Genomic DNA, 12,209 nt, shown 5'->3' with positions numbered 1-12,209 from the left:
AAACGCGCTAAATTACAGTTTACTCTAAAATTATTATTATCTCAAAATTTTCACACAGAATTTATGTTAATATTTCGGTGAGGAGAAAGTGAGTTAATACTATAATTAAATTAATTATATTACTAAGCGCGACGCCACAAATTAATGGTGGGATATTATCATACGATATCCTATGGTATTATGAATTATCAAGATTGATTATGTTATGATCAAACTGTGCATAACTTTTGTCATAGATCTTTCAGAATTCACCCCATAAAGCCATGAAATATGATCCCGATTTCTTTCTCTATAAGTAATTATTTAAAGCTTTTCATATAACATATTGAGTATCGACTAACTACTACTACCAATGTTCTTCTTACACTTTCTGTGTAATTTTGTGGTTTTTGTGTTGCATCTTGTGGTTTTTGTATATAATTATAAATATTTACTTCACTATTAAGTTCCTAAGAGTCAACTCATGTCTGATTCCAGTAGCCTCACAGAGCAACATCGATTTAATTCTTGTCTCTTTATTGACCTCTTTGGCCATATTATATTTTAATTCAATTTAAAGTAACCCCCAGGTGATAATAGTAGTCTGGAATTAAATAGTGTTTATATCTTCAATATCCTCGATTTAAATTATGACGAAACAATAAGTGTTTCGGATTACAACAGAATATTAACTACTAACGATTATGTAAAAGTATAGTAAAACAAATAGTAAAAGGTGTCGGAGATATATGCCATCACGGACAAAAGTAAACTTAAAAATTAAACTCTAAAATAAGGAACTAACTCGCTACTACATTACACCTAGCAATACTTTTTAATGAAGAATACGACTAATAATTTGTTTTGTTGTAAAAACATATTACAAAAAGAAAAAAGCAATTAAAAAGAACAGTTCCTTCAATAACATTTATTCAACGATAAAACTTTTTTAATGTACAGAATATATACAAAATTAAATCAACCATTAATTTTTCACAATAATTTCACTTTCACTAGATGCCTTCTACATGTTCACTTCTTAACGACATTTAACTTACTCAATATATATTTTGTACCTAGATTTTAATACATTTAATCACGCTTTTAAAAACTCTTATTACAAACAATACAATACCTACCTACCTAACCTACTTTATTTACATTCCAACGATAAGACACATTAGGTATAACAATTTGATATTTTTTAAAATAATATATACGATGTACATAGAGTACAAGGTTGCCTTTCTCATTTATTTAAGCATTATAAATTTTGGTTATACCATACTAATTTCCTCATTAACATATAAATTGACATAACAATTTTCTCATAAAATCAAACTAAGCGCTTTTTTATACGTTTTTAAATTTTTTTTTCACTTAAAATCCATCGCTTCCAAATCATATTATTACAAAAAGATTATATTTAATCAATTGAGATTTTGTTAATATTTTTAATACTTTTGTATAAATAATAAAGGAATATACACTTCTGCTTAGATTCAGAGAGAACTCGGACTTAAGGTATACAACAAACATATTCATAAAAACACAGTGGCGTCACAACCTTTAAGGTTTGGGCATAATTTGTTTTTTCTTATAGGCAAGTCTAACAGCCGTATTTCCGACATATACCGTTGACTTGGGTTAAGGCTAAGGTTTCCTCACGATGTTTCCATGTACAGTACCAATGAGGGTCAAATGCACACATAGACGGAGAGTTTATTGCCAGTTCTTCTCTTCCGTTCTACGCCCTTGATTGGAGAACTGGCAGTTAATGTAAAATTAGAAGCATTTAATGTATATTTCTTTTTTTTGACGTTCATAAGTGTACATTATGTTACCTGTATGATTAAATGATTTTTGATTGATTTGATTGATTGAGTCCATTGGTTTGAACCTATGACCATAGGGATAAGATTCACAAGCTGTAACCACTTGTCCGCCACTAATTTCAATCTTGAAAACAATAATATCTTTAAATAAATTGTTTTTGTGGGACATACCTACACAAAATAAATTTTAAGAAATTCTACTAAATCCTAATATACTCCACGCTTAGACTTATCTCTAAATCCTAGTCTTTATTTAAATTTTCATAAAAACACATTTCGATACCTTTTCAATTCAAAGATTCACATTCACTCGTATATACATATCACAGATATACTAGTAAGGGTCAAGAGCCCATAATTCATGTCCAATTCGGTAGTTTAGACCCGGAGTCTAAACGCACGTGTCTCAGGTTAATCCCCCAATATTACAATTAACTTGATACATGTAAGTGGCTAGTTCCTCCCCGCTTAGCTCTTGGTCGAATTCATGAAGGCTTGAGTTGGATATACTTCGAGGTGACGTGTATGAATCGGATACTTCGTTGCGTGGTTGTTGCCACACCCATGTCCCATTTGGTGATTCGTTCACGATGGAGAGATTTCTTCGCTGCAATAAAAAGCTTTATTAGGCCTTATCTTATAAGAAGGGGAAAGCTCTAGGCTTTTTTTATATGAGACGTTCGAATTATTGACGATCGACAACTTTTATTCAGTAAACAAAAAAATAAAGGGATTTAAAATGCATAAATCACAGTACAAATGTCTTAAACACAAAAATGGATCGTATCAGGCATAAAAGGCTGATCACTTGTCAATGATAAAATTTAATTTTAAAAAACGGATTCCACCTGAGGTACAGACTCTATAGGGTTGTACCGCTCCTGGATTGGAATGTCATAAAAATCTAGAAACGGTTCTTTTAGTTATTTAGTGGGTTTTAAACGTTGTTTTAAATCCAGGTGTTAAATTCAGCACCTCGACAAATATTTTCACTTCGCAAGTACAAATAAGTAGTAGTGACAGTAAAATCTAACGCTGAAATGAAATTGCATTAACTAGAATATTTTCTAGATCGACATGCCTGTCGAGTATCTTAGCAATAAAACCTAGAAATAGCAATAGCAGTAAGCGAGGGCCATAACGATACGGTACATTGCCAGTATATGTTTACCGAGAACTTTTAATTAAACCGCTTTGGTAAGATAACTACGGAATTACATTTGGAAAATAACATATATATATAATAACATATATATATATATATTTATTTATTTCAAATATGACGCTGTGTGTGACTTGTTACGTTTCAAAATAATTTTCCGAATGATGAATAAAATGTACAGGTAACAGGTAAAAGGTGTGATCCCAAGGGTACAAAGTTCTTAAAGACTATTTTAAGCTTACAAATTGTGGCTATATACTCCTTAGGCATTCTCTTGGCTCTCTTAACACGAGCATTAGTGGTCAAATATTTAGAAAAATGACCAAGAGTGATTTTAACTCACTATATATACAAATTTATCCGTTTTTATAGCTTGTTTTGATAATTACTGTTTTTATAAAACACAGAAAGAATAGACGTTCTTAAATGCAACCTAAATTTTTAGTTACATTTATATTTTCATCCTTTACTCTGTAATCTTGAAAAGAATAAAGAGAGCATTCTTTGAACCCTATTGTATATTATACTACTGATGTTGTACTTATTTTGGGCAAATTGCGGAAAAAAGTATGTGACAAACATAAATTCAACCAAGATCCTACCATGTGACTTTATTGCCGATAACGAAAACCTCATTCCATGGGATTGATTTATATTCCATACTTTACGCAGTTAGGGATAACGCAGAAAACTCGTGAAAAGTTGATCGTATCATTTGAAACAAATGGAATCAGTTTATCCTATATCTTGCAAATAAAAACATAATAAGCACGCACGTATGCCAGGTGTATTTTGTACATGAAAGTCTTTAAATTTATGTGCCGTCTTTGTACTTTCTTCAAAACTTGGCCCTGCTGAGAGTAAAACCAAGTGGTTTCCCTGTAAGACTAATTTTTGGTTTGATTTGAAAGAAAGATTTACAACATAAAAAATAATAATAAGAAACTTGACCGCTGCAAATTGCCTTACTACTGGTGCATATGAAAATATAATAAATAGCAGAACTATATTTAAAATATACGACGTATACAAGACACCGTGATTATTTTTAGTAATAAACACAGAAACAATTGGTACTTACTGCATTATTACAGTAACAAAAAGATTCTCATTGCAATAAATACTGAATACAATACTCAATTATGAAAATCTTGCTTACATTTTCCAAGGGTTTAACGATTTTTAATATAACAATTATTTAACTTTAACAAACAAATTAGTTCATTATAATATATCTTACAACCCAGGTTATAAAAACAACTTACTACTATAGCCATGGGATGAAAATTATAGACCGCATAGTGAAAACATTTGCTATACATATGTTACTGTAAAAGCTCGAACTACGGTTAATCTTAAGATCTAAGTGTAAGTCTTAGGATTTACCGACATGAGTTGGTAAATGTCAGTATTTCTGAAAATACGACGATTTTTTCGCCCTTTTACCATTCGAATTCAGTAGGTACATGCTAGGTTTTGCAACTGTCAAGTTGATGAGGTAGATTTTGTTGGTTTTAAGATTAAACAATGAGGAATTTAAATTTAGAAGAATTAGCTTTTACAGTAGCACATATATTACAAGTAGTAAAAAAGCCAAGCTTACACCGAAGTTGAGCTGAAAAGAACTAATGTTACATAGAAAATAATAGATCAAAAACAACAGGTGCAATTATCATGCATTAGATAGATAATAAATCACCTTCCCCTTTATAATAAAAGTTTTTGTCTAACCTCACCTGTGATCTCGAAGGCGGTTCACAGATATGTGTCGTTGCTGTGGAGAGCCGGCGTAATAATTTCGGATGTGATTTTAACCTCTGGGTGGCTGCAGCTCGCTGCCGCGATGCCAAAAGCGCACTGTAGGTTCGGCCTAAGCGTGGGACGTCACTTCGACTGCACCATACCGCCAGGGTCAACTAGGAAGAATGGAAAATAATTTTTATAAATATTATTAGAGATGATCTGGTCGTGTCCACATGTCTGGTCGTGTCCACATGTCTAGGGACGGCACCGCTTTTTTTTATATTTTCGTATGTAAGTTGATGTTGACATGTGTTTGTCCTAATTTTGTGGTCCAAATAAAAAAAAAAAAGATTAATACACAAGAAAGGCAGCTCTGTGTTGATTTGTGATAGGCTTTTGATCACTTTAAGATCAATTGCACTGTCAAAAATGCGGCGGATAAGTCTAGGTTTTGAATAATATAAAAATAATAAATATGTCAAATTGAAATTTTGTCTGTTTGAAGAAAAATTGTCAAACTTTTCATATGTCATAATGGTTATAATGGCGATTTTAGGTAATGATAATGCTCCATTATTACCTAAAATGGCACTATCGATTTTAAGGTATATATATTTTGTTATTCCTTGTTCAAGCAGAACATAAATATAACAATTTTTCTTTAACTTATTACATAGTTAATTTAATAGATAAGATCTTTGTTTATGGCCTTACATACTAAAGATATTTCTCATTGTACAAATTGAATTAATTCTGAATGATCCGATAGTTATATAAATTCCAGTACTTCACAGGCCCAACTTGCATATATCGAAAGGAAATATAAATAAATAAACTTTACAAATGGCTTAAATCGACTTTACATACTAATTAATTATTCTCTGTTTTTATACACGATTTATAACATAGAATAAACTTGCCAGGGCAGCGTTAATATCTTGGGCATTGGCTTGAGTAGTAGACCTATTTGTATGTCACTGGCTGGGTTTACAGCCAGTATTGTTAGTTATAAGATATAGCTATATATATTTCAATGTATTACTAATAAATATTTTCAATCCACGAGAATCAAATCCAAACTTCAGACATCGTCATGCCATTATGAATAAGCGTATCCAGAACCGCCAATTCCATCGAAACATCTAACAATAATAAATATTGACATATCATTTTAAGCTATATTTTAACCTCTGTTATACCGTATCTCGGTTGTACGTTGGCGGAATGTCCCGATAAATTACACCACAGCGTGTTTGGATTCCGATATACGCTTTAAAATAAATTGTTTACTTAACTACACCGCGAATAATTTAACGAAATATAAAAACAAATCCTAAATGGATCCATATAACGATTATGTTCACAAATTTCTTTATAAAATTTCAGGTATGAAATACTGAATATATTTATAATTATTCGAATATTTTTTTTTAATTATAATACAAAATGGGTTTCATTTTTTTGTATTTATAATAAATATTAATCTGTGAGATGTGCTGTGTACAAGTAGAAAAATAATCATAATTTTTTGTTGAAACTATTTAATTTAACGCAGTATTTATTTTTACATTTATTACATTTATCGTTAATGGAAACTTACTGAAGAACTTTTTAGAAATAACAAATCGTAATGTACGCAGTATTTTATTCTTAATTGTCAAAAGCGAATGCTTAATTTAAAGTTTATGCAAAGTATACCTGAAACCATTACTCGTTCAAATCAAAAGTTAAGGTCAAAGCTTAACCCAGAGGACTACTTAGCTTTTATCGATTTATTTAAATAAGGAACTTGGGGATCAGCTACAAAGCTGATATTGCCCTATCTAAGAATTTAATAAACTTACATATTTTACGAAACTTAGATAATCTAATAGATAAAATTCTCGTCTCTCGATGAAAGTAATTAAACTCCTCCGGCTCGGCCGATTTTCTTTAAATTTTGTGTACATATCGGTGAGGTCTGAGAATCGGACAACATATATTTTTTATCCCCCTAAATATTAAGGGCGGTCCGCGCATAAATTTTATTTTTTAGGCAAAATTTTACGAATTTTTTATGATACAAATTAACATTCACCCCTCCACGATCAACCTCTATTTTTTATTTGTGAATTATAAACTTATGACTTTAAGTTTGAGGTTGAGAAACCGAACAGTCTCTGGGGTAGCATAGCAAAATGTTCTAAGTTCGTATGTACTATAAAGATAACTGAAATCACTTGGAAAAAACGGAGTTCGCGGAGGCAGTACATTTATAAAAAATTAAGGCTCTATTGTAGCATGAATTGTTGTGTCATTGTCTCGTGGTGGACTGCGGTGTGCAGTGGAGAGCTGAAGCCTGGGGCACGGAAACACGTAGGCCCGGAATAGCAATTAGTTATGTAAAACTTTAAATTTTTTTTTCTGAAATGGATTACTTGTGTTGCGATAAAATATATCGTGTAAATTTTAAAATTATGTTCTATATAAATTTTCGTCATAAAATTAATTAAAAGTGTTAAAAATGGCTATGTTTGTAATTTTTTCTATCGAGTGCATAAAAAAAAATCGTTTCTCAATCTTTCAAAATGGATACATGAACTACTCAAATCCACTAAGTATATATTTTTTTGCATTTGTCCTACTTTAAGAAACGATGATAAAAATGCAGAGAAACTAACTAAACAACTTTAAACAAAATATTAACAATAAATACTATTTAAGAGAAATACTATAAATTTTGGTAATACATACCTATTTTAAACCCGAGAAACATAAGAAGAACGTCACAATACTCAGAAAATAGGTATAGTGCTGGTAGTTTAATCTTAGAATTAGATTTTGATAGACAATCTGTCCCTTTATTTTTCTAGGCCGAGATATTTCAGAAGGCTTTATGGTCTATTCAAGGTGAGAGGTGCGTTTATGTGGAATATACTGCGAAATTACGAGCGACCTCTAGCCACTGTAGAAGTACTACGGTGGTATGTGTCTGGTTTTTATTGGTTTATCATACTGTACAATTTTAATTAGGTTGGTTAAATTTTCACGGTTCTAATAGTTTGATACTACGTGAATATTTAAAATTATTATGTTTAATCGCAACGCCAGTGCCCCTTGCACTATCGTTATAATTACGAATACTTTTGACTAGATAATAGAACCATCTGTTACAATCTTTTATCTTCAAATCTTTTATCAGGATATGTTTACAGATACGTTTAATAACAATTTAGTATGATGTATTGTTTGCAGTTTTATACAAGTCATTTGTAAAAACTGTGCGAAAAAAGTTCGGCGTTCAAAAAAGCATCCAAAATTATTAAATTTTTTTAAAGAAACTTGCCCTAACGAGGCCCGTAACGTCGTCTCGTCATAATATCATCCTTCTAAAAATTCCTGACCTAGTAAAGAAGAATTTCACTGGACAACTCATGTTGAATGAAGATTCAACAGATTCAAAACACATATTAAAAAAACCTTAATGTTGAAAGGTAAAAAGAAAAAAAAAACGCTTGGCAATAGTTCTAATTATATTGTTATAATTTATTTTGTTATCTTTTTAACTTATGTAACTTAAATGACGTTGTGGTTTATGACATTATCCTTTGAATTATTGTTATGTAGAGGGAGGGTAACACTTGCTGAGTTTCTTGCCCGTTCTTCTCAGGACAAGGCCTCCTGGTAGTTTTGCTCTTTCGCGAATTTTGTAAACGTTTTTGACATTCATAAGCATGCCCTAAGACGCATCTAAACTGAATAAATGAATTTTGATTTGATTTGAAGATTCATGCAAAAATGCCATTGAATAACAAACTCGAAGGAGTTCAATGTTTAAGCGTTTCCCTCCCTGGAATTTTAATATTGGAAAATTCTTGTCCAAGTATGGGCACTGTAACGGAATTTCTTAAAACATCTTTACACACGCACTTCCATATATGCGCATAATTATACTCCTCATAAGCAGATTTTTGTGAGTGTTCAAGGTGATTCCAGAATGATTTCAATTAGCCGTCAGTATATTATCTTAACTAAACCTTTAATATTTTTTTAAATCTTTTTATGCTCACAATTATCTCATGTTTTACTTAATGAATTGTATTAGGTCATTTTATGTGATAAAGATAGTATATACAAAATGACTACAGAAAATATTCGAACTAAATTCGAGTTACTTAAAACATTCACTTACGAAAGGTTACCGTAAATGCTACCGGTTATGTTACTTAAACACGACACATAGTAATTTATTATGTTTTAAATTAAGAGTTTATCGAATATACTTAGTCTGGCCATAAATACTGATACAATTAAAAATAAACAAAATATTACATTTGAATTTGAAATCTGTTATTTTTATATGATTGCTCATGGAGTTTTCTCATTATGGCGCCAATACCTTGTATAATATTTTGCAAAATTAAAATGGAGTGGGGTGATGAAGAGAACCGAATCGCTGTGATTGCATTACACAAAGTAGGTATGGAGCCAAATGCAATTTTTAAAACTCTCCATACGCTTGGTATTAGAAAAATATTTGTGTACCGGGCTTTCAATAGGTACAATGAGACCTCCTCTGTTTGTGTCAGAAAAAGATCTGGCCTTCCACGTAGTGTTCGTACGAAAAAGGTGGTCGAAGCAGTAAGGGAAAGATTTCGAAGAAATCCTGTCCGAAAGCAAAAGATTTTATCTCGGGAGACGAAGATAGCACCTAGAACCATGTCGCGTATTTTAAAAGATGACTAAGGACTTGTAGCCTATAAGAGACGTTCTGGTCATTTCTTAACTGATAATTTAATAAAGTATAGGGTGATAAAATCGAAAAAAATACTAAAGCGGTACGCAAAGAGTGGTCACAGAAAATTTTTGTTTACGGATGAGATTTTTTTTTTAAATCGAGCAACATTTTAACAAACAAAATGACCGTATTTGTGCTCAAAGCTCTAAGGAAGCTTCCTAATAAGTCGACAGAGTGCAACGAGGGCACTATCCGATTTCAGTGATGGTTTAGTGGGGTATTAGCTATGAAGGACTGACTGAGCCATACTTTTGTGAAAAAGGTAACAAAACTGTGGCACAAGTGTATCAAGATACCATCCTTGAGAAGGTAGTGAAGCCCCTTAATAACACCATTTTCAATAACAAAGAATGGTCCTTCCAGCAAGACTCGGCACCGGGTCATAAAGCTCGGTTTACGCAGTCTTGGTTGGAAATGAACGTTTCGGACTTCATCAGAGCTGAACACTGGCCGTCGTCTAGTCCCGATCTTAATCCGCTAGATTATGATTTATGGTCAGTTTTATAGAGTAGGGCTTGCTCTAAACGGCATGATAATTTGGAGGCCCAAAAACAATCCGTACGATTGGTAGTGATGAATTATCCCATGTAAAGAGTGCGTGCTTCTATTGATAACTGGCCTCAACGTTTAAAGGACTGTATCGCAGCCAATGGAGACTACTTCAAATAAGCTTTTTATATTATAAATTGTTTTTTATTTATGTATTAAACTAACACACTATAAAAGTAATAAATATTATTTGCAATAGAAAAAAATATATTTTTCATTGTTTCAGTATTTATGGCAAGACTAGGTATACGTATATACATAGTAAACGGTGTTTTTGAAATGCTACTACTTGATTAAATCAGAATTAGTCAAATGTATTAAATAATTTTTGTTTGTTTGTTCCCTTTTATTAATCTTTTTATTGTTAAATGTATCATGTATTCCATCTTTGGCTATATTCTCAGTGTATTTGTTTGTAATTATATATAATTTATGTTAGCTGTAGAAGTACTAAATAAATAAATAAATCAATCAATCAATACAGTTCATTAATATGAATAGTTCAAAAAAATACGTGTAAATAAATATATTAACTATAATATTTCAATCAATCAATCAATCAAAATTTATTTATTCAGTTTAGATGCGACTTAAGGCATGCTTATGAATGTCAAAAACGTTTACATCATAAGTAACGTTAAATGACAAAATATTGACAATAAACAAGAAAGGAATTTATGAAACCTTAAATATTAAAGTATTTATATTAAGTTATACAAACACATATGTGCAAGTTTTCATGCAATTAATAGGTGTCAATCAAATTCGCGTTACATCAAAAGGATTTTAGTAAAATCGTTTGTTAAGGGGATTGAATTGTACGCAATACATCAATTATATTATTCACAATTACTGCACCACATCCTGTGCTAGTTTTTTCAAGAGGCTGTTTTAACATTCAAAATTAACTTTGGTTAACTCTTATGCCAAACACAAACTGTTTACAAATAATTCATAAGTATAACATTAATAAAAATGCCTTTTAATTAATTAATATTCAATAAAGTTGTCACATAATTGATTGTGTCTTTTTAAATAAATCGTTTTGGCGAAAGAGAATCATGAATTTGAACTTTAACTTCATATATACAATACAATACAATACAATAGCAAAATATCTAGTGGAAAAACTTTTTAGCTTCAAGCAATTTATACATTTCCTCATTTATAATCTAAGCTTAAGAAACTGAAGTAACTTAAATTAGATTTAAAAGAAACCTAGAAATAACAGCGCAGCGTAAAGCTAATACAAATCTCAGCAACGTGATCTGCACTTAATGAAGGTTTCCAGAAAGATCTACAAAGATTTACCCTTTTAATTGAAATAAGATACTTATTTTAATTTTAGTCAATTAAGCCAAAAGAAGGTTAAGGTTACAGTTGATCATCTAGACTAAATGATAAGAAAATAATTAAAGAAAAAACAACAAGAAATCGCCAACAATAAGGCATTGTTATATCTTTTTTTTGTAAGCTTTGGTTGTTCTATAATATATGTAGGCTGTACATGTAATTAGTAATGTAACAATTGAATAAATTCTGTCCAATTTAAAGAGTGTCAATCTAAACTTATTTCGCCTTTACATTATGTAATATAATAATCCCAAGTTTACGAGTCTTACCTTGAAAGCATTTCGGAACTTGTTTGACATAATATTGTAGAGTATAGGATTAATAGCAGTTGACAGGAAATAGAAGACTCCTGACAGGTACGTGAGCACAATGTACACCTGAAAAATACAAAGTTATAACTCTGGGCGTTGGCGTCAGGACGGTCAAATTTCCAAATTCAATGTGAAAACCTCACAATAACAAAACTGAAAGAAACAGGGTTTTTACCTTCATGAAAATATTTCTCCCGTACCGGAGTTTGAAATGATTTAACTGTGATTACTATAGTGGTTGTCTGGAAGAAATCGCTCGAAAGCGATAAGGCCACCAGTTGCTCTTCATTAAATTATATTTTTTTTTCTTTTATGTAATGCAACGAAGTGTTTATAAATAAAATAAATAAATATTCCAAACTACCATATATTATTTATTGTTTATTTTTATAATTTACTTTTCTTAAAAAATATATGTGTAATAAATATAATTTACTTTCTTCTTTGCAAGAAATAAATTGTTTTTTTTTTTACTATACCAAACCTGTATATCTACTGTA

The 12,209-nt window shown here is 30.9% G+C and overlaps 1 protein-coding gene across 2 annotated transcripts in view; it reads right to left on the bottom strand.

Annotated features, from left to right (window-relative positions):
• Window positions 1-1,545: 1,545 nt before the first annotated feature.
• The window catches only part of LOC110998746 (pyrokinin-1 receptor-like), a 35,263-nt gene continuing 24,599 nt past the window's right edge, over window positions 1,546-12,209 (bottom strand). Inside the window, exons 4-6 of one of the 2 annotated variants that reach the window (XM_022267517.2) lie at window positions 11,668-11,775; window positions 4,713-4,892; window positions 1,546-2,421 (exon numbers count right to left, since the gene is read on the bottom strand). In XM_022267517.2, the coding sequence (XP_022123209.1) occupies window positions 2,221-2,421; window positions 4,713-4,892; window positions 11,668-11,775 (489 nt within the window). In that variant the 3' untranslated portion in view covers window positions 1,546-2,220. Of the gene's footprint in view, window positions 2,422-4,707; window positions 4,893-11,667; window positions 11,776-12,209 lie in introns of both variants that reach the window. The other variant, XM_022267518.2, reaches the window with a different exon arrangement.

This window comes from Pieris rapae, chromosome 9 (genome assembly GCF_905147795.1).
Source record: "Pieris rapae chromosome 9, ilPieRapa1.1, whole genome shotgun sequence".
Lineage (NCBI taxonomy): Eukaryota > Metazoa > Arthropoda > Insecta > Lepidoptera > Pieridae > Pieris > Pieris rapae.
Note: the sequence above shows the minus strand (reverse complement) of the source record. Positions and strands in the feature narration are given on the sequence as shown.